The sequence below is a fragment of the Oryzias latipes genome, chromosome 1 (genome assembly GCF_002234675.1).
Source record: "Oryzias latipes chromosome 1, ASM223467v1".
Lineage (NCBI taxonomy): Eukaryota > Metazoa > Chordata > Actinopteri > Beloniformes > Adrianichthyidae > Oryzias > Oryzias latipes.
The window spans coordinates 30,173,024-30,195,923 of NC_019859.2; the positions used below are offsets into that span (position 1 = coordinate 30,173,024).

Below are 22,900 nucleotides of genomic sequence, written 5' to 3' on the forward strand. Positions count from 1 at the left end.
TATGGACAATATTTGTCTTTTGTAAAAACTGAAAGTTCTAACAATCTCTGCTTGACAAAAAGCTAACCTGAAGAGAAGCCTTTGTTTTTTGATAAGCCAAAATGGGGAGTACTGACGAAAATTAAGACAAAAAGTTGCAAGACCGTCTGGAAATTTGCTCCAAGGATGCAAACCTTGGAGGAAATTTAATTCCACCTTTTTCCAAAGAGGTGGAAAGTAGATTGATGCTGAGCTAAAATAAGTTTCAGTTATTTAGGAAGGAAATACCATTTAAAGAAACAATCTACATGCGACTTTTGTCAAAAGAAAAGGATTTTGTCTTTTTATAGAAATGTATGTGTTATTTGCAAATTATACAGGAAGTAGCAGCATATTGTTCAGTCAATTAAGAAAAGAATTTCTTAAATTTGGAATGTGGTTTGTTAATTGGAACTGCTTTTGGATTTCAGTTGTGATTTCACAAAGTCTCACCCCTAAAATGACCGTTTCTGCAGATGGATGCTCCTCCCTTATAAGCTTCACCATAGCTTTAGTCCATTTCAGCTCAGAGTTGTTCCACCAACATTCTCTCCTGAAGCTTTAGTATATTCCACACCTCTGTCTTCAAATGGGTATGCATGATTTTAACATTTGTAGATATGCAAAATTTCCAAATCCTTATTTTGTTTACTGGTATCGAGATCCAATCTGTAACCCATCCACTCCGACACGTTTGGTTTGCAAGGCCAGAAATCTCAGCAAGGATTTCCATAACTCCCTCTTTCCAACCCCCTCATCCAGCTCTTCTGGGAAGAGAACTCTTTTTTTTTTTTTTCTAAAATCCAAACTCCCCAGCTTCAAACTCAGCCATGTTGCAAAAGGTCACTTCTTTTATTATTTTTTTCCTTGTCTTGTCAAACAGCTGAGCAAGCAGATCAGAGACGAAGGCCTCTTGTGTTAGACAGATTTTACTGTTACAGTCAGAGGCGTTTCAGGCTAGTTAGTCGCCCTGGGTGAAACAAAATATTTTTTTACTTTATAATTTAAAAAAAAGTAAAACACACTTGTATAGTTGAATTTACACTTATGTTATAGTGTGTAATCAGTTGTGTTTTCTTCTTGAAGGCTAGCTGACTTCTAGTAAAAATTGTCACATTTTTTAGTTCTTTTTTTTCTTGAGCAGAAAATTTCCAACGGCTTCATTAATGAACATCAATGGAAACTAAAGGACATATTCTTCTTTATTTTGTGCTTAAGTGTCACATGAAACTGATGTGAAACTATTGTGTACATTGCATCTGTAGCATTGACTGTATATGAGAAAGTCAGAGAAGCTTAGATGAAATCAGATGAAACAGATGAAATCCATCAATAAGCTAATTAACAAGACTAGTCTAATTAAGTGCAAACCTTCATTTGTCGGGATCGGTGTGGACACAATATGCAGGACGCAGAAAGATCAGAATCAAAGGTTCCTTTTGTTAAGTATTGTTAGTAGTGTTTGGACCGAACCGGACCGGACCGGACCGGACCGGACCGGACCTAAAGCCAGATGCTGTTAGCTGACAAACAAAACAATCCGGCAACAAATGCAAGGAAGACGCAGATTATAAAACAGGGGGAGTGATTAACCAAGAACAAACAGGTAATAACAGGTAATAACACTGAGGGAGAATTACACTGGGAGGGAGAAGTCAAGACACCTGAAATGAGAGGACAACAGGAAGTAACAAATAAACCAAAATAAAAGCAGAAAAACCCATCCTGGCCCAAATACCTTAAATCATTAGCCATGTGGCAAATGTTGCTCCAAATTTAACTCACAGTGATGCAGACTCGTTTCTATTTTTCTTTTCTTTAACTTTTCATAAAATCCAGTAAACCCAATAAAGTATATTAATTTTATTGATGACAACTACTTTTTATTTGGAAGCAGCAGTTAGTTTGTTGCGGGGTCTGGATTCATAAGCTGTCACTCAAGGCCCTATCCCCCGCCTCTCTACCTGTTCACAGCCTCTGGAACTGCGAACCCCCCCCCCCCCCCCCCCCCCCCCCGCACTCCACCAGGGTATTCTACACAGAGGTCATCATAGCAGCAAACTGACACGATAGTAGGGGCACCCTAAAAAAAATTTCAACAGTTTTACATGGAAATGGCTAGTTTTAGTCTAGGAAAACTGCGGGGGGGGGGGGGGGGGGGGGGAACTGGCTCATTTTGTTCTTTTTTTGGGGGGGGGGGCGCTCGTGTGCCCCCACAAGGTTGCGCCCTGGGCGACTGCCGACATTGCCCACGTTAAAAACCACCAGTGGTTCCAATAGGGGTGTATGGATCTTCAGACAAACAGAGTGTATATTTGTATAAACCCCTTTTTTATTTGAGGCTAAGCTTTATTTAAAATAATTATATGGACTGATTTTTGGACCGGACGGAAAAAAGAAGATAGAGAGAGAGTGGGATGTTAGAGATGTCGATAATACAGAGTCATAACATAAGAGTGTCATAAGTACATTGCATGACTTAGTTCTCACATGCACACATCAACACACTAACAAATAGTCTGCACACAACTCTATACTGTTTTAAGTATATTTACACATAGAAGACTTTTCTCAAAGGTTGCACCGACTGAAATTAAGTTAAGCACACAGACAGGGACACAGAGAGGGATGTTAAAACAGTACCTATGCCAGTATTTGTGCAAAAATGAATAAACAGGTGGGTTTAAACGAATATGTGCTTCGTAGAGTGTACCTTGACCACAATGCTCCACCAAACGCAGGAGGCCCAGCATCCCACACCCCAGAGCTGCCGGCAGACACCGCAGCAGCCCAGCCGATCCAGACACTCAAGAGCTCCCCCGACTGTCAAAGACCCTGGAACAACCACCTTCACGCACACCGAACCCCCACCACAGAGATGAAGCCGGAGGACTAGACCCGGCAGCCCTCCGGCTGAGGAGTAGGAGGAAAAGAGGGCACAGAGAGCTGGAGCCCCCATCAAAGTAGGGATCTGCCCCAGCCCAAGGCGCTCCAGGCCCAGACCAATGCCCCGACCACACAAGACTTATGCCGGCACCCAGATGAGAGGTAGGCCACCCATGGGACTTGTGAACCCCACCCACCCCCAGAGGCAGGTCGAGACCACCCATGCCCGGTCCGCACTGCACACCCAGGCAACCTGCCGCCAGCCCCACCGAGGACAAACCAGCGAAAGGCGCAGGAAACCGACTGCCCGACTGGGGATTCTAAGGTGACAACAGCCAAACTTCCACCATTTGGCTGCACCAAGAAATTCTTCCCATAAAAGTTACAAACAGAACTAGTGACAGGCCCTGGCTAGTCCAGCTCTTGCCAGGATATAGTCTCATTTACAGCTGGTTACATGAGTTCCAACTCTGTTTGGATCAAATGCCTCCTCCCAACGGCAGACATGTAGCCTATATTTCCAGAGAACTGCAAAAAATACGAAAATAATTTTTTGTTTTTATTATGATAAAGACAAAACACCAAGGTTTTGCTGTATTAAAACTTGTGAGATTGAATAAAAACCGAACTTCCGTTTATTAGTACACAGATGAAATTCACTAAGACGGTACAAGCTTACAAGTAAGCGTCCCCAACAGCTCTATTCAGCACCATATAACTTAATGAACGATAAACCTCTCTGAGCAAATACCAAAACATTTTCTGTACACCCACCGCACTGACCTGACACAAGACACCCCCCAATCACAATTAGTGGTAATGTTTAGTGATATGCACAGTTGGCTCCATGCACCCAACCTCAGTCATATCAATGGGACATCGCTACACACAACATAATGTGTCTTTGTTGTCCATTTGCTTAGTATCAGAAGCACATGCTACTACATCTGTAGTGACAGAGCTAGTGAACTTCTAGAAATGCTAAAAGCTTTTCAAAGGCTTTGTCTATCCTCTGGGTAGTGACAACATGCAACAAGCTTATGATCAGATTTGCTTGGTGAAGTTGAGTAGCATGAGCCTGCAGCATGTGAGTGCGAGTGCCGATGAAACTTTCCCTGTCATACAGGGTCACGTTTAAAATATTGTGGTGGCTATACCGTAGTGTGACTCAAAGCACACAATTAACCTTTAGAAGCGAGCATGATTCACCATGCAGTATGGTTTATCATAATACACAATGAGTCCACTGATTTAGCTCTTAGGTTTTCATCTCCAGTGTTTGCTGTTGTAGTTCTTAGATTCACTGGCTGACAAACCAAAAGCTGCTTCGGAATTTTGGTATTCATTCACTGACACTACCACTTAAGCTACGGACACACCGGACATGCATTCAAGAACGCACTAAACCCGTTTCTTATACTTGCGTATTAGGGATGGGCCGATAAAGTTTTTTTCGGCCAATACCGATAACCAATATTCTCCCTGCAGATGTGGCCGATAGCCGATATTTGCCTATATCGATATTTAAGTGTCTACAGTAACACTTAGTTTAGATTCCCTTTTTGTTTCTTTGTCAGAAATCCACATTTTTTCTTTTACTGGACAATCACATTGTACTTGACCCTTTTTAACATACAGCAAAGGATCTCATAGGAACAAGTATCATTTTAAAACTTCCATATACATATATGTGAAAGCATTCAGACTATTTATTGAATATTGGACATAACTGTAAACCATAACCTCCCCATTGCAGGGATCTATTAGGAACAACATGTGTCCCCATGAAAAATAGCAATTACTGACTATGAATGTAAACATAATCTTTCCAATCTATTAGGAACAAGTATACATTTCAAAAATAAAGTGTTTCTGAAAACAGGGGCACACCTCGGACAATTTCTTAATCTATTGCAAGGCTTTACGAGCACACACAAACTAATTGGTGTTCATTTGGACCCTTAGTCTCTAAACATGAGCAAGTGACCTTGACTTTAGTGTCAAAACTGGGATCCCTCTCTGGCAGTAACAAGCAAGAGATGACATCAAAATTATAATTCATGATTAAAATCTGATCTAATGACATTGTTTTAGCTTTGTGATCCTAATTTCTGCATTAAAAAAAAGACTCTGTGAAGAAAAAAAAACCTTAACTGAGACCCTTTCCGACAATAGGTGACGTTTTAAGGATTTATGCCCCACAGTTGGACTAATTTTTCACCTTGAAGAATTTGTTCTTTGGTACCCGAGAACATAGTGCCACTCAGCACTTTTTTCCCGGACTCCAAAAATCATTATCAGCCACTGCTGGGTGTTTAAACAACAGCCAAGTTGCTACTTTGATTTTTTTTAAGCTCGGCCCTGACATGCACGACTCCCGCCGATGTCCCACAGATGGGCATGGAGGCAGCAAAGATGTGTCCCGAGTCACTGTGTAATCACACCTCAAGTCTGAGCGTTTGTTCTTTGGGCTGCATCTTCTCAAACTGAAAGGAATATGTTCTAAACTTATGTTGTCTCTGTCATTTCTCAAGGCAACACTCACTCTTCCTAAGAGGCTCAATAACCAATACTGCTGTAAATGTTGCAGCACTGCAAAGAGGAGGAGTATCAATTTTCTAAATCAAGTAATCATACTCCCTGGAATGTCTCCTCGAAAACATACACGGCGTGACATTAGCTTTAGTTTTCTGGGTTTTTCTCTGAGGTTTCAGACTGCTGTTTTCAGTGACTCGCTGCATTACTTTTCTGAAAGGTTTGGGGCTACAGAAGCACAGCTGAAACGCACACTTACCATTCATGCCATTATAGATGCTGCGGTGATGCGGCGACAGCTCGTCTCCGGCTGGCCTCCTCTGCCCCTCTCTAACGGGGCTGCCGAACTTCACCTGGTCAGGGCTCAAACTGTATTGATGCCGGTGGGTCTCGGGGCTTCCGCCCTGGATCATACAGCCCTTTTCATGATGATCCCCAGTACCTAAATGCACATGCCGGGGTTCTGGGCTCCCACAGCCGGTGCTGCTGATGCTGCTCCTCTGATGCCTCTGATAAAGCTCCCCGCTGCCTCCCTGGCCAACATAATGCTGCCTCTGGCCCAGAAGGAGGTCAGAGCTGTGGTGTTTGGGATGCTGTTCCGGGCTACGCTGGCCTATGCTCCTTGCGTATTTTTCTGGGCTCAGGCCCCGCATAACTCGACTGTGGTCGGGAATCGATATGGAGCCGCAGCGGGGCCGGCAGAGCTGGGGCAGCGTGTACGGGTACTCGAGGCTGGTGCTGCGGTGGCGTCCGGTCGGGTGCACAGGACTGGAGCCCTCCCTGTCTCCTCCACTTCCTCCTCCAATTCCAGTGATGCTGCTACACCTGGGTTTGTGCACAAGCTCCGGGCTGCCTTTGTCTCCAATGCTGACAGCACCTCCTGCAGCAAGGTGAGCCTGCTTGTGGTGAGGGTGATCGGAGCTGTCAGCACTTCCAGCGCTCGAAGTGCTGCTCCCGTCCCCTACGTCTCTCATCAGGAGCCCCTGTCCCGGCACCAGAAGCAAACTATTCTGGCTGTCTATGGAATTGCGGCACCCCCCCATTCCTGTGTTCCCCCCTGATAAGTTACCTCCGACGAAACTTCCTCCTTTCTCCTCATCCAGCAGAAGGCACAGCTCCTTCAGCTCCAAGTTCTCCCGAATCACCTCCTCCTGTCGGAGCTCCAGCTCCTTGAGCTTCTGGAGGTAGAGGGTCACCTCTTTGCGCATGATGCTGGCGCTGTAACGCCCAAGGCGCTGCCACTCCCTGGAGACACGCTTTCCTTTCTGACGGTCGTCGTCCAAAAAGCAGCACAAGTCCCTCAGTTCACGATTGTCCTCTTGCAGCTTCTGGTTGATGTCCTGAGAAGGAAGAGAACAACATGATGTCCTCCCAATTAACCATCATGCAGCAGCAGCCCGCTTATGAGAAGATCAATTACTTTGAATCACTACCAGGTGTAGCATTTTCCCTCTATTCGCTTGACAAAATTGAAAAGGAAATTGAAAAGGATGTGGCCACTGTGCTCTGTTTTAATGCTCTTCCAGGTATCGCTCAGATGCTGTGTGCAAACCCGTGAAATGAAATCCTAATCCTCTCTACTTTTCCCTTAAAAGAGCAGAGTCCCTGTATTCACTGTGAAAGCAGATTAGAATCCTCAATCCCAGACTGCATGGTAAACAGAGATGACACACCCTTGACAATGTTGCATTAAACAACATTAAACAGCCTGCAGCTCCTCCCTCTCCTTTAAAATACCCCCCCCCCCCCTCCTCTTGTCAAACCCTGCAGCTCCTTCCTCTGTAATTAGGCCGCTTGCATGGGTGGAGGTGACGAGGTCTTGGAGAGAGAGGAAACCGATCCCAGAGCTCTGAGTCTACTTCAGGCGAGCCTCATCTGTGCTGTAAACATTGTGAGCAGTGCATACATTAGCCATGTTAAAGGCAGCAGTGAGCGGCGTGAGAAAGGCCGCATGCTGCTTCAAAGCAAATGCCAAACTCCTATGGGCTGTTTGGATTCTAACAGGCTGAGGGATGTGCAGGAATTTTCTAGGAATGTGAGGCCTGTGCAGACAGGAAGGCATCCTGATAATCATTAAGAAGCCACTAATTTGGCTGATAGGCTCAGTCACACAAACACAACAGGGAATGTGGCTGCTCTCATTTGCACGAATCTCTCAGAGGCCTACACGCTGAACTTAAGTGATGTCTTCATCCACGCATCCCTCCTGTCATGCGCGTTCTCAGGTGCGCCCCAAACCTATGACCTCATCCTTTCTCCATGTGCGCCCCCTCACCTTCAGCCCCCTGATCTCATTTAGGTGCAGCTGGAGGCTGCGGTTGACCTCTCGGATGAGATTCCCATGGTCGAGAATCACGCTCATCTTGTCGGCCTCAGAACGTCTCAGCCGTCGCACCAGGTCCTCCTTGGTCCACTTGAGCAGATCCTCGTCCGTGATCCCGGAGATGTCCTCCGCAGGACTCTCCGTTTTCGCTATCGACAGCTGCAGCTGCGGCTGGGGCGGCGGAGTCACCTTCTCCATCGGCGCAGCTCCTCCGGCATCCACAAAGGTTACAAAATACTCGGAGGTTCGCTTCCAAGCTCTGCGCGCATCCGCTCCCCGCTCTGCTCAGGGGTGGAAAGCCGTTACCGACAGCAAATCGGTGGCATAGTTTTGGCCTGTGTTCCTCCACGCGCTCACACCCTCACCCACGGAGCAACAGCTGACGCCGCCGGCTGGGATCCAGCGGAGAGAAAGGCTTTCTGCTTTATCGCTGCATCATCATCCTCTCAGCCAGGTGGACCTTCTTGCGGCCGGCGTGCAGCTGAATCCAGAGTCCGAGTCCGGCGTGAGAGGAGCTGCTGGGAAACCTGCAGGAGAGGGGCCGCCGTCTGCTGTGCAAAGAAGAAAAACACACGAAGAGCAAAAAGCTCTCCCCTTCTCTCCTCCTCACCGCCTTTCTCCTGCTCTCTCCCTCCAGGGGTTTGCCTCTCATAAAAAAAAAATACTACCCGGCTGCAGCGCCACCTAATGTTCAGATCCGTTCTTGGAGAGGAAACAGAATGTGCAAAAGGGCGTTATGCAATGCGATTTTTAAAAATACATTGTTTTCTCTAAAAATATTAATACTTTATACTACTTAATGGTATGTTAATCAAGACCGTTTTAATAAACATTTAGAAAAGTAAGTTTTGATGTTCATATGTCTAAGCATTACATCATGACGTCCACGTCCAAACTTCAGCACCACAGACAGCTACCGATTAATGCCATTTGTGGTCCAACCTGGGCTGTGTCCGAATTCTCACCCTAATCCCTAAAACACTTTATAGTGAGGGACTATGTACTGCCATGAATTTTAAAAGCAATTCGGACACCATGCTCACTATTTATTTAAAACAGCAAATATGACATCACAGATTTCACAAAGTGAAAATCTAATTCATGAGCGTTTTATGACAACTACTTATATGTCAGAACTCCTTCACTACTCACTAGTGCACTATATAGTCCATTCACGATTCTGTAGTGTTGTCCGAAAATCAAGTGCCCTAGAAATTTCCCTAAAGTCTCTGCGAAAAGCCAGTGTGCTCATTTTGGTGAATACAGACCAAAATTTATGCAAAAACAATTCATTTAAATGTATGTTTTAATTAACTATCAATGTTTCTATCAGAACATGGTGGATTCATATAGTCATTATAGAACGTTCATATCAATTAGATTTTCACTTTGTGAATTTGGTGACGTCAAAATCGCTGTTAAAAAAAAGTAGTGAGAATGCTGTCTGAACTACTTTTAAAATATAAGGCACTACATAGTCCCGTACCATATAGTTCTTTAGTATATAGGGAGTAGGGAGGGAATTCAGACATAGCCTGTGTTCTGATGATGATTACGTTGATTGATTATTAAAATAAAAACATTTAAATACCAACAAAGTACAACGTGGTCTATATTCCCCTATCTAGTGAGCATTGAAGCACACTGGTTTTTCGCAGAGACTTAAGGGAAATTTCTAAGGCACTCAATATTGGAATTGTAGATTCGGACAGCCCTACAAAATGGTGAGGGCAACATGTGATTCACTGTATAGTTAGTGGTGAAGGAATTCAGACATGGCCCTGAAGATGTGTCGTTTTATTTATCTCAGTGTTTTTCACTGAGATAATGATTTAAGCCGTGGCACACTAGTGTGCCATGGGAGATGGTCAGGTGTGCCGTGGGAAATTGCCCTCATTAACTGATCTAAAAACATTTTCCATCTCCAGGATATCAGCTCTGTGTTCATCCAAACAGGCCCTGATAAAACACTGAGTATTAGGAATATAAAAGATCATAAAAGACTTTTAGCCGTAGCTTCAACTGTTTTCGGAAAAGTCCCGCCCCTTTAACTGTCTCCACCAATCATTCTTGGAGGCTCAATCACATGTCATCAGTCTGACCACTTAGAAGTGGTTAAAGTCTTCACTTCTTTGTTCTGATTCTGCTCATAAAGCTTGTCTTTAGTGGTGTAGCTTTCCGCGGGATCCGGTATCAGACCGTGGAACAATTGAACAAAACCATGAAGCTCAGAGAAGCGAGTCGGTCTGCGTTCGGCGGCCGTTTGCACTACATCTCCCATGATGCATTGGGTTAAAGTGACAGCGTCTCAGCGTACATTGAGTCTTCATTGTTAAACATCTTGAAACCACAATGAACACGCATCAAACAGTTTTTAAAACTTCTAACTTAACCTATATTACATCTTTTAGAAAAAACAGCTGCAACTTCCAGCTTTTTCTGCCACAATTATCACAAAAATGTATGTGAGATTGTGGAGGGACCATATATCTATACAGACTAGGAGTTTCTTCTTTTTTGTTTTTGGATGCTGGTGTGTCGCAGGATTTTTGTCAAGGTTAAAGTGTGTCGTGGCTCAAAAAAGGTTGAAAAACACTGATTTATCTTATATTGCAAAAGTTATTTGTCTTTCAGGAAAATAAATTTAACTTACTTAATGAAAAAAATCATATGGAGTTAAAGTTTTTTTAAGAGAATTATAAACATAAATAAAGCAAAAGGTCTAGTCAGCTTTTTATTTTTAGTTAAAAAAGAAAGCATAAATAAAGGAATAAAAACGGACTCCACTCAAGTGCAGCTTTTAAGATATTTATTGAGGCATATTTAAATAAACCTAAACAAGTTATGATTCAATTGTCAACACTTCTAAAACAATCAATATCATGCAAAATTATAGATGATAAAAAATAATAACTAAAATAAAATTATTATAACAATAGTACAAGACATGTTTGAAATAGAGCAGGCAGAAACTTATGCCCTTAAACAAGACAAGAAAGTTACTTATTATTAATATTATTGTTGTTGCTGTTAGGTTAATAATAATAATAATAATAATAATAATAATAATAATAATAATAATAATAATAATAATAATAATAATAATAATAATAATAATAATAATAATAATATCAATAATAATAATAATTATTATTATTATAATTATAATAATAATTACGAAAAGACAAAAAATACTACTGAAAATAATACGAATAATGTTAATTTTTGTAAATTATATTCATTTAAATCAACTATCTATTTAGTGACAAAAATAAAGTGGAGTAAAAAATAAAAGTCAACAATTCAGTCCACGGTCTGAATTGTTCACGGTCTGAATCTGAACAATTCAGTCCACGGTCTGAATTGTTCACGGTCTGAATCTGAACAATTCAGTTCAGGCCAACAATTTAGTTCACCGTCGAACTAAATGTGACCAACAGCTCAAAAATGCACCCAACCAAATGCCGTTCAGGCAGCGCTATTCACTGAATGCAAACTACATTTCCCTTTTTTCCTTTACGTCTACTGCGATCAAGCAGCACGGGCTACGTCACGAAGAGAGAAGCCAATGGGAGACGCCTATTTTCCGAGTAACACGTCATTCTAGTAGAGGGAGAAGCCGGCTGGCAGGAGTCGTCCCCTCATCGACGGTGTCTCTTGTCCTCTGTGTTCGTCTTTTCTACATCTAAATGTTCTAATTCTCTCCGGTCACCTCCGCCTCCGTTTGAACCTGAAAACAAATCCACAAAGCAGGTAAGAGCTCGACGGAATGTCGGTGAAAAGCGGGTCACCGGTCTTCGACTCCATGATCAGAGCGGACAGGAAGTACTACTAGGCTAGCGCTGCGTTCCGTTAGCTAAGTCAGCCAGCCGTACGAAGCAGCGCCGTGTGCGGCGTTGGAACGCCGACGCTTTGGGGAGAAAATGGTTATTCGACCATGATCGACCGGAGCTAATGTTGGCGATGGATGAAATGCGTTCAGACCGACATTACGGAGGCTCCATGATGGGCCGTCAGCAGTCTGAGTCTGTCGACGCGTCTGTCAGTTCCGCGGCTCTCGTCACGAGAGACGACGTGGACCAGAGATTTCCCAAAAATAATCAGGTTTTTGATCCGAAAAGACTTTGTATTTAACTCAACATATATAATTTAATCGAGAAGGAATTTTAATGCGGGGTTATTAATTAAAAAGTAAAGTCGTATTCTAAGAAATGGCTTTCTCTTTTGAACCGATATGGTGTTCAGGAAAGAAGACTGGATTATGATCGATCAGGCAGGACAAACAGAGCGGACCTGCTCTTCTGGGACAACTCTATGCTCTTCTGGGGCAAATCTATGCTCTTCCGGGGCAACTCTATGCTCTTCTGGGGCAACTCTATGCTCTTCTGGGGCAATTTGATGTTCTTTTGGGTCATCTTGATGTTCTTCATCGGGGCGTCTCGATGCTCTTCATCGGGGCGTCTCCATGCTCTTCATCGGGGCGATGCTCTTCATCGGGGCGTCTCGATGCTCTTCATCGGGGCGTCTCGATGCTCTTCATCGGGGCGATGCTCTTCATCGGGGCGATGCTCTTCATCGGAGCGATGCTCTTCATCGGAGCGATGCTCTTCATCGGGGCGTCTCGATGCTCTTCATCGGGGCGTCTCGATGCTCTTCATCGGGGCGATGCTCTTCATCGGGGCGTCTCGATGCTCTTCATCGGGGCGATGCTCTTCATCGGGGCGATGCTCTTCATCGGAGCGATGCTCTTCATCGGAGCGATGCTCTTCATCGGGGCGTCTCGATGCTCTTCATCGGGGCGTCTCCATGCTCTTCATCGGGGCGTCTCCATGCTCTTCATCGGAGCGATGCTCTTCATCGGGGCGATGCTCTTCATCGGAGCGATGCTCTTCATCGGAGCGATGCTCTTCATCGGAGCGATGCTCTTCATCGGGGCGTCTCGATGCTCTTCATCGGGGCGTCTCGATGCTCTTCATCGGGGCGATGCTCTTCATCGGGGCGATGCTCTTCATCGGGGCGTCTCGATGCTCTTCATCGGGGCGATGCTCTTCATCGGAGCGATGCTCTTCATCGGGGCGTCTCCATGCTCTTCATCGGAGCGATGCTCTTCATCGGGGCGTCTCCATGCTCTTCATCGGGGCGTCTCCATGCTCTTCATCGGGGCGATGCTCTTCATCGGAGCGATGCTCTTCATCGGGGCGTCTCGATGCTCTTCATCGGGGCATCTCGATGCTCTTCATCGGGGCGTCTCGATGCTCTTCTTGAACATTGGAGATGTGATGTTTCACTTGCTGGTCCCCTTGTTGACATGGTCTTGAACTTGTCCCTTAGCTTGCACTGAGTCATATCAGGACTTTCCTACATGAAGGAATGCCCTGTCGATTGGGAAGCGTTTCATAACTGTAGTCTGATTACTTTATAATGTTTGTTTCGTGCAGACAGAGTCTCTGTCATCAGTCAGATCTACAGAAATAGTTTGATATATTTGGTTATTTATGACACCAATGTCTTTAAAATACTTTGAAATTATATTTCCCCTTTACATAACCAAGCTATTAAAATGCAGAAATCAGAGAAAATATAAATGACATAATGTACAGTAATCTCATTATCTTTATTGTTGTGAAATAGTTCAGATGAATATGGTCAGAGGCGTCACACATCAGAGATCACTGTTTCAGATCACCAACTACAAACTAGATTCAATTCACTTCACAAGTACTGAATTAAATCGAATATGAGTCCACATGGCTTATTTAAATATATATACCACTGTGTGTGTGTGTGTATATATATATATATATATATATATATATATATATATATATATATATATATATATATTTCTTCCAAACCCACTTTGTTTAAACAGTTCTCAAACTATTTGTGGTTAAAACTGAAAGGCCTTTATTACAAAAATAGAATTTTTTGCATTGCATTCTGTCACAAAGCCTATTTTTAGTTTACATACAAGATTTTTGAAATTCTTAGAATTATTTGTTGGATTTTGAGTAACCGTTGTTTTAAACCTTAAAGGCTTTCAGAGCAAATTATTTTCTTGGTTTTTGCTATCATTTCTGGGTGTTTTTTTATTTCTTTGGGTTTTTTTTTCTTTTCCATTCATGTGCCTAAAACCTTTTCAAACGTACGTGTTGACACATAGATCTGGACTTAGGTCGCCGATATCAGTGTCATAACAGCGTAGAGATACTAAAGGTTTGTTTTTACAATCCAAATGTTGAGTAACTATTAATAAATGCTCTTTAGAAAACAGTATGCATCCTTTCAGTCGATGGCTGCATACCTGGGCATTTGTCCCTGCCCTAATCCAGGGCAGGTGTAATTGTCGATGTAATTGAACACATTAGGGGTGTGACAGGTGTGTGCGCCTTCACTCGCTCATATTTGTTTGTGTATGTTCCCTCTGAACAGCAGTTATTAAAACTAGAAAATAGAACATTGTTCTAATGTTCTTGTCCTGAAAACAATGCATCTTTTTTTTTGTTTTGTTAACCGCACACAGAGTCCTCCTCAACATCAATTACTATTTTTTTTATCGTTCTATTCAGACGGCAGCAGAAAACAGTTTGACTCCTAATAAGAATAAAATTGTTCTTAAACAGAATCCGATCGTAAAGATTATACGTCAACAAGGAAATATTCCAATCCACATTTCCGACTCTGTAATGTACTTCAATACTGTACAGAAGACTGATCCTTTATTTTAGAACTACATACGTTTTTTTTTTTTTTAAGTATCCTGAAGACTTTGGTTTGAAAGTTGGCCTGCACAATAAATCGCAAATTTACTGTTATCGCTATATCAAGCTGTGGAATACGCATATCGCAAAAGACGGCGAAAATTACAATAAATGGTTACCTGAAATGTGCTAGAACGATGTTATGGCAGCTTGAAGAATTTCACGAGTCAAATAAATCCTTTTATGGATTTGACCAATCGGAGCGTTTTATGTTGGATGCTTGCCTCCCATGTAGACGAGGGTCATTTGGGGTATAATATAAGTTATGTCGACTCTTATTTAAATTAAACTGTTCCAGTGAAATGGAAATGTTTTTAGTTGCTTGTTCATGTACTGCCAGTTATATCGTCATGGCAATGCTAATTATTATTATCGAAATACGCAACTTTTCCTCATATCGTGCAGCCCTAGTGTAAAGTCAACATCAGAAACAGAAGCAGAGTCAAACCTTCCCTCAAGCCTGGAGGGCTTTTGTTCTCTGACTTAACCAGAAAACTCTGACTGTTTGGAAGGAAAAGTGTTGTTGAAAATCAAGGATTCCTTCTCTTGTTTTTTTTTGGGCCAGCAGACTGTGCAGATTTCAAATTCTTGAAGAAGTCGTCGGTTTGGTGTGACAGTCCCACAGGGGAGTTGCTACAACAAGCTCCTGGAGAATCTTTGCAAAGGGCGTCACAAATGCCTTATTGACACACCGATCTAAGTCGTCCCTGCAAAAATAGTACCTGTCTAATATTTGGACGCACCTTCCCATTCATGTTGGTATTTCAGCGCCGTTCCCATCGTCATTAAACCAGCCGGTCTGGTTTTCTGGTGACGCGGTTGTGCGTCAGGCCTCTTATTTTAGCACCAAAGAGGCAGGTTTAAGTCTTTAAAGAGGTGACTCTGGTTAGAGACGGCAGCAGAACTGACAGGAGCGCGTCCGGGCAACACGGTTTTCAGTCTGAAGGAGGCACCTCACTGACCTGAATCGGGTTCTTTCTGTGCCCCAGCTCAACGATGACCACCTACCAGGAGTTCATCCAGCAGAACGAGGACAGAGATGGGGTGAGGTTCAGCTGGAACCTCTGGCCCTCCAGCCGGCTGGAAGCCACCAGGCTGGTGGTCCCCGTCTCCTGCCTCTTCACACCTCTGAAGGAGAGACCCGACCTCCCCCCGGTTCAGTATGAGCCGGTTCTGTGCAGCCGGGCCAACTGCAAGGCTGTGCTCAACCCTCTGTGGTAAGTTTTCCTCCAAAATATTGCTTTCTTCTGATTCTTCCATGTTTTAAAGTGTCTGTTTGAAGATTTCATGAACGTTTAAAACTCTATTCTTTTGATGAGGCTCTGTGTTTTAGCTCATTGTTTCCAAATGATCTGACATATTCCAGTGCCGCTGACAGTTTAAGAAGCAGCTTTTTGTTTGAATCCTCTTCTTACAGCCAGGTTGACTTCAGGGCCAAAGTGTGGGCATGCAACTTCTGCTTCCAGAGGAATCCGGTGAGTGCTGAAGTATTTGACATCTGCCCCCGCGGCTGAACACGACCCGCTGGCATTCTTTTTGAGTGGGTTGTTAGAATCTGTCTTTGTGTTTGTGCAGTTTCCTCCTTCTTATGCCGGAATATCAGAAGTGAACCAACCAGCTGAGCTGATGCCGCAGTTTTCCACCATCGAGTACATTGTTCAGGTAAACACTTTGACACCCATGTCTTCAGAGTAGGGGGATGACTCCCCTTTTTAAAAAAACAAACATTTATTTGTTATTATAGATGGGGAAAATGAAATCATCTTTCTGTCCTCTTCACAGAGAGGCCCTCAAACCCCCCTGATCTTTCTGTACGTCGTTGACACATGTTTGGAGGAAGAGGACCTCCAGGCTCTGAAGGGTTCTCTTCAGATGTCCCTGAGCCTGCTGCCCCCCAACGCCCTGGTGGGTCTCATCACCTTTGGGCGGATGGTCCAAGTTCACGAGCTCAGCTGTGAAGGCATCGCCAAGAGCTACGTGTTCAGGGGCACCAAGGACCTCACCTCAAAACAGATCCAGGTTGGTTCTGGAGAGAATCAGGAAAATTAGGTTGATGATGGATAAAAACGTAGGATGAAGCCCGATGAAGGTTTGAAACGTTTCTCCATCTGCACGTCTGCTTTCAGGAGATGCTCGGTTTGATGAAGCCTGCAGCCACCGGACCTCAAGGTCGTCCCGTGGCTCCCCAGGATGCCGCTGCATCGTGCAGGTAGGAGGGACAAGATCTAGACAAGACAAGACATCCCAGTCTGTTTATGTTGAGCCGTTGTTAAGACTCCTGCGGGTTCTTGTCCAGGTTTCTGCAGCCCATCCACAGAGTGGATATGAATCTGACAGACCTGCTGGGGGAGTTGCAGAGAGACCCCTGGCCCGTCCCCCAGGGCAAACGGCCGCTCCGCTCCACCGGTGTCGCCCTCTCTGTTGCCGTTGGCCTTCTGGAGGTACAATAATCCCTACAGACATCCGTCCTCTCCCTCCCATGCTCTGCATATAAAAACGAATTAGGGCCTGGTTGTAACATGAACTTTGGCCGCTCCGCCACAGCTGGGCCACATGTCAGCGCTCAGAAAGACGCACGGCGCCTGATAATCATCTGGTGCTGTAACCGTAGATTTACTCTCAGTTCAAAGGCTGCTTCCTTTTTGCCATCTGTCTTTTCCCTCTTCATCCCCTCTCTTCCCATTTTGATAATCTGTCCCGTTACGCAACTCAAGAGTGTCAAAGATCAAACCCCCGCTAAAGTCTTCATCAGCCAGGGGCTGATATGTGCTGATTTCTTCTCCTTCCCTGAGTCCGAGCAGCAGAAACCTGCTTTCCTCTCTTCTGTGTGAAATCTCTGCTGGTGTGGAGCATCAAACCACTCTGTGCTGTACTTTCCCAAACTCCTGCGCTTTAGAACGGGACTGTTGTCCCAGACTCCTGCGCTGTAGAACGGGACTGTTGTCCCAAACTCATGCGCTGTAGAACGGGACTGTTGTCCCAGACTCCTGCGCTTTAGAACGGGACTGTTGTCCCAAACTCCTGCGCTGTAAAACGGGACTGTTGTCCCAGACTCCTGCGCTTTAGAACGGGACTGTTGTCCCAGACTCCTGCGCTTTAGAACGGGACTGTTTGCCCAAACTCCTGCGCTGTAGAACGGGACTGTTGTCCCAAACTCCTGCGCTGTAAAACGGGACTGTTGTCCCAGACTCCTGCGCTGTAAAACGGGACTGTTGTCCCAGACTCCTGCGCTTTAGAACGGGACTGTTGTCCCAAACTCCTGCGCTGTAAAACGGGACTGTTGTCCCAGACTCCTGCGCTTTAGAACGGGACTGTTGTCCCAAACTCCTGCGCTGTAAAACGGGACTGTTGTCCCAAACTCCTGCGCTGTAGAACGGGACTGTTGTCCCAGACTCCTGCGCTGTCGTCGGCTTTTGCCTGCTTTGTAGCTGCCTCCCTTTCAGCTGCATTCTTCGCAAGTCCAGAGCAGAGGAATGTCGTTGAACAATGTTTGGAATCACAAACGTGTCACGTTCTATAAGAATGCTGCTCCAACTGGAGTCAAATCTGTGATGTGAAGCAGCAGGCGGAGGACTTAAATCTGCTCCCGTCTCACCTTCAGGGTACGTTCCCCAACACGGGGGCTCGCGTGATGCTCTTTGTTGGCGGGCCGCCCACCCAGGGTCCGGGCATGGTGGTGGGGGACGAGCTGAAGATTCCCATCCGCTCCTGGCACGACATCCAGAAAGACAACGCACGACACTTAAAGAAAGCCACAAAGGTGACAAAAGCTCAAGAGCTTTTCTTCTTTTTGGGGAAAACGAGTCCCTTCGTCTCCTGACGTTTCTTGATGCTCCACAGTTCTACGAGGCTCTGGGCAACAGGTCGGCGGCCAACGGCCACTCCATCGACATCTACGCCTGCGCTCTGGATCAGACCGGACTGTTGGAGATGAAGTGTTTGTCCAATCTCACCGGGTACGTCCACTCTCACCGTCTGCCAGCGTCCAACCTTCTACCCTGAGCGGGGGCAATAAAGCTTGTGTCTCTTTTAGCGGCCACATCGTCATGGGAGACTCCTTCAACACCTCGCTCTTCACACAAACCTTCCAGGGAGTCTTCAGTAAGGACCACAACGGAGACTTCCGCATGGCCTTTGGTGGCGTTCTGGAGATCAAGGTAAAGAGGTCGCTTGCTCGCCGTCGTTTCCTGGCAGAATGTTTCCCGTCCGTCAGAGGAGCTGACGCCAGCTGTCTCTTTACAGACATCCAGAGAACTGAAGGTTTGCGGCGCCATCGGACCCTGCGTTTCCCTCAACTCAAAGGGACCCTATGTTTCAGAGAATGTGAGCCCCTCCCACGTTACACTGTGGACCCCTCCCTCACCCTGAGCTGTCACTCATCAGTGTTTGTTTTCTGTAGGAGATGGGCATTGGGGGAACAAACCAGTGGAAGATGTGCAGCCTCACCCCCTCCTCTACTTTGGGCATTTACCTTGAAGTTGTGAATCAGGTAAACGTCTCTTTGATCATGAAGCTCATTTCAGGATGAGAGCTGAACTGATCTGGATTCTCTGCACTAAAAGGCAGGAATGAGGTCAAACTGGGTTTTTCTGTTTTGTCTTTTGTAGCACAACGCTCCCATCCCCCAGGGGGGCAGAGGGGCCATCCAGTTTGTCACGCAGTATCAGCATTCCAACACTCAGAAGAGGATACGGGTCACCACCATCACCAGGAAGTAAGAATCTTTTAAATTCCTAATCATTTTCAGGTGATTTCAAACTGGGTCAACGTCGACACACCTGTATCGACACAGGCACACCTGTATTCATTCCTGCCTCTTTCTGCCCCCCTCCCTAAGCTGGGCCGATGCGCAGTCTCAGATTCAGCACATTGAGTCCTCGTTTGACCAAGAGGCGGCCGCCGTGCTCATGGCTCGCCTGGGGGTCTTCAGGGCGGAGTCAGAAGAGGGCCCCGATGTGCTTCGCTGGCTGGACAGGCAGCTGATTCGCCTGGTGAGTAATTCTGCTCAAGAATGAGGATGCATATCTGTCATAGCTGAGGCTTTGAAGCAGCGGCCCCGCCTTCATGCTGGTATTTGATGTTATTGTGATTGGAATGCTGGGTATTCAAGCAACGTTTCATCCCTCAGTGTCAGAAGTTTGGGCAGTACAACAAAGAAGATCCCACATCGTTTAGGCTTTCCGAGTCCCTGTCTCTGTACCCACAGGTAAGTCCGCCCTCTAGTGGCCACTGGTGGTAAACAGGCTCACACTGGGTCTGGTTGGTTTTTCCATTACCAGCGTTTACGTTTGTTGTCCCTCCCCCTGCAGTTCATGTTCCACCTGCGGAGGTCGCCCTTCCTGCAGGTGTTCAACAACAGCCCCGATGAGTCGTCCTACTACAGGCATCACTTCACCAGGCAGGACCTAACCCAGTCCCTCATCATGATTCAGCCCATCCTGTACTCGTACTCCTTCCACGGACCACCAGAGGTCAGCCTCGCTCCCCCCACCCATCCGTAAGTCTCCCACCGGGGCTTCTGTTCCAGTCCTGACCCTGTGACCCTGTCTTCTCACAGCCCGTGCTCCTGGACAGCAGCAGCATCTTGCCGGACCGCATCCTGCTGATGGACACATTCTTTCAGCTGGTCATCTACAACGGAGAGGTGGGACCTTGTCCTTCAGCTTCCATTTTGCTCAAACTAGCACAGCGTTAGACTTACAGCGTGTGTGTTTTGTTTTACAGACTATTGCACAGTGGCAGAAGGCGGGCTACCAGGAAATGCCCGAGTACCAGAACTTCAAGCAGCTCCTCAAGGCTCCACAGGACGATGCCAACGATATCCTGGAGACACGCTTCCCCATGCCGCGTTACATCAACACTGAGCACGGCGGCTCGCAGGCACGCTTCCTGCTCTCCAAAGTCAACCCATCACAGACGCACAACAACCTCTACGCGTGGGGACAGGTGCGCGCTCACGGCACACACATCTGTTTGTCTAAGGCTTTACACTTCGTCAGAGGGGGCGGGGCTTCCGGGTGTCTTTGGATCCTGAACATATTTGAAACAGAGCCAGAAATGAAAGCCGATGGCAGAAGTCGATGGTAAAGCTCGCAGGTGACTCAATTAAAGCTGAGATGACTGGAGAAGTTAAAAACAAACAAAAAGGAGGACAAAACAAAAAACCTCAGAGGTCAATTCGAAAAAAGACGGTCAAGAGATGAGCCTAAAAGCGCATGGAGACCATTTAATGTTGTTTTTAAAATTGATGTTCAAAAGCCACATCTGAGGAAAAAGGCTTTTGGGAATTATTTATTGTAAATGGGATATCTTTGGAAAAAACAGACTTGAGTGTGACAGTGAAGGTTTAGCTTCCTCGTTGAATTCAAACGGATGCGTCAAACGTCTGCCGAGGCCCAAGCATTCACGGATCCTGTCTGGGCTTGGTCAACCAAAAGTCTGGAAGATGTTAGGAATCCTCTGGATGCCTGTGGGGGTTGTGGGATTTCTGCTCCCTTCCTGCCGTGGATCGTGGTGTTTGCTTTGGAGTTGACGTGTTTTCCTCTCTTCCTGCAGGAGTCGGGGGCTCCCATCCTGACCGACGACGTCAGCTTGCAGGTCTTTATGGACCACCTGAAGAAGCTGGCAGTTTCCAGCTCGGCGTAAACACAAGAGGAACGCCACATTCCCGTTCAGCTTTCAGGATCCATCGACATTTCCCTGATTTTTGTGAACGAGCCAGACTCACACAGTCGTCTGTTTGTACTAAATCGATTCTCACTTTGTTCTATTGTGGCCTGTGGGGTCCATAACAAGGTTCCTGTAAAGAAATACATTTTCATAGAGGAAAACATATTTATGTGAGTGTATGAAGCTAACAAAGGTGTCTCTGAAAGTCTGGAGCGACCAGACTGATGTTTGTCTTAAATGAGTGTCTGCTGAGTATGTTTGCTTTGTCCATAGCTGAAAATGATATGTAGAATGTTTTTGAACAAATAAATTATGATTGCATCTCGAATGCTCCCTCAATCTAATGATTACTCCTTCATTTGACGGACATTAAAGTTCCTTCAAGGACCATACTTCCAGTGTTTTCCAGGAAGATTCCAGCTTACCAAGGATCATGTCTGCAGGCAATCAGCTGAGAGCTGAGGCTGCTTGTCTTCCGTTTGGGTTCATTTTCTGCTCGATGACCATCTGCTGTTTTGCCCTCGGTGATCTTTGTTGTCTTTGTAATCAAAGGAGGCTGAAGAAGGGACCAGTTTTTCCATGAAGCGCGTACAGAGAGCTGCTAACATAGAGCAAGCAGTCTATGCTTTGAGGCCGAGATTCCTCCTAAAAATCCACTTGTTTTGTAAAAGCAGCAGATGGAGAGCAGCTTCTCTGTCCTTTTGACCGCAACAGAAACTGCTGTGAGGAAGAGATTGCAACATTTTGTCACAACACTGCATGAAGGCAACAATATCCCCAAACAATGGCGATGTTTCCTTGGCTTTGGTTGCAGATGTAAAGCCCACATGACACACAATCAAAACAGGCGGCGGCAGGCATCACTGTAAGCTGATTCCAGAGCAGACAGTATGATTTCGAGGATCAGTGAGTGACAGATTATGAAGACTAATCCTTCAGGGCTACGTGTTAAAAGGCAAATTCTACTCTTATCAGCTTTAAGCAGAACTTGCAGCAGAAATAGAAATGAGGTCTACGGCGACGATGAAGAGCTTAGGCCTCACTGTGCCGCGCTCTGAAGCCACATATGCTCCAGGAGAAACTCACAAGATGCAGCATGACAACTTTGGAGGTTTTTTTTTACACGCATCATGTGCACAATACCAAAAAGCAGCACTTTTCTTCACACATTCTGCAGTTTACATCAAGCTTTTGCACAGGAGTTCAGTGAGTCCAGCTCATACAGAGAAAAGCTGGCTGACCTGCTGGGCTCACTTGCTGCATCCTGAGCTTCACACAATCAGAACATTTTCATTTCTTTGCGGTTTTTTCTACTCCGGCTTTGGCAAAGCTGCAGCCTTCTTATCTTTGAAGAATCCGTTCAAGTTAAGAATTCACGGAAATCTATTCTGGCTTCTGTGCATTAAAACAGGGTTACGTCACTCTACATGTGGTCAGATTAGAAATTCGAGATCTATTTTTGCAGGAACTACAAATGCTTTTCGTCTGAGAATTTCGTCAGGGGGTCTAAAGCTGCCGTCACTAAGGATCTTTTCTTCATTTAGGTCTAATCGATTGAGACGAGCAGAGATGATCTCAAAACATCAGTTCCCTCTCTAAATTTGTGATGAAGAAAAACTTTGTTGAATGACTAGTTTTTAACAATTTTATACATTTTATACCAACTATCAAATTAATTTTGATATCCCACAGATAATCTGATTGGATA

At 45.3% G+C, this 22,900-nt stretch overlaps 2 protein-coding genes across 3 annotated transcripts in view; one reads left to right on the forward strand and one right to left on the reverse strand.

Annotated features, from left to right (window-relative positions):
• Nucleotides 1-8,524, reverse strand: part of LOC101156558 (coiled-coil domain-containing protein 85A) — a 38,372-nt gene extending 29,848 nt beyond the window's left edge. Inside the window, exons 1-2 of one of the 2 annotated variants that reach the window (XM_011479668.3) lie at nt 7,715-8,521; nt 5,699-6,779 (exon numbers count right to left, since the gene is read on the reverse strand). In XM_011479668.3, the coding sequence (XP_011477970.1) occupies nt 5,699-6,779; nt 7,715-7,960 (1,327 nt within the window). In that variant the 5' untranslated portion in view covers nt 7,961-8,521. Of the gene's footprint in view, nt 1-5,698; nt 6,780-7,714 lie in introns of both variants that reach the window. The other variant, XM_020705635.2, reaches the window with a different exon arrangement.
• A 2,819-nt stretch (nt 8,525-11,343) lies between these two features.
• Nucleotides 11,344-21,531, forward strand: LOC101163146 (protein transport protein Sec23A). The gene is made up of 19 exons (XM_023960211.1): nt 11,344-11,515; nt 15,513-15,740; nt 15,941-15,998; nt 16,099-16,185; nt 16,306-16,542; nt 16,650-16,732; nt 16,820-16,964; nt 18,125-18,283; nt 18,364-18,479; nt 18,557-18,680; nt 18,766-18,846; nt 18,923-19,012; nt 19,131-19,237; nt 19,361-19,514; nt 19,652-19,729; nt 19,833-19,994; nt 20,081-20,167; nt 20,248-20,469; nt 21,079-21,531. The coding sequence occupies exons 2-19, from the start codon at nt 15,520-15,522 to the stop codon at nt 21,166-21,168; spliced, it is 2,301 nt and encodes a 766-aa protein (XP_023815979.1). The 5' UTR covers nt 11,344-11,515; nt 15,513-15,519; the 3' UTR covers nt 21,169-21,531.
• Nucleotides 21,532-22,900: the final 1,369 nt, after the last annotated feature.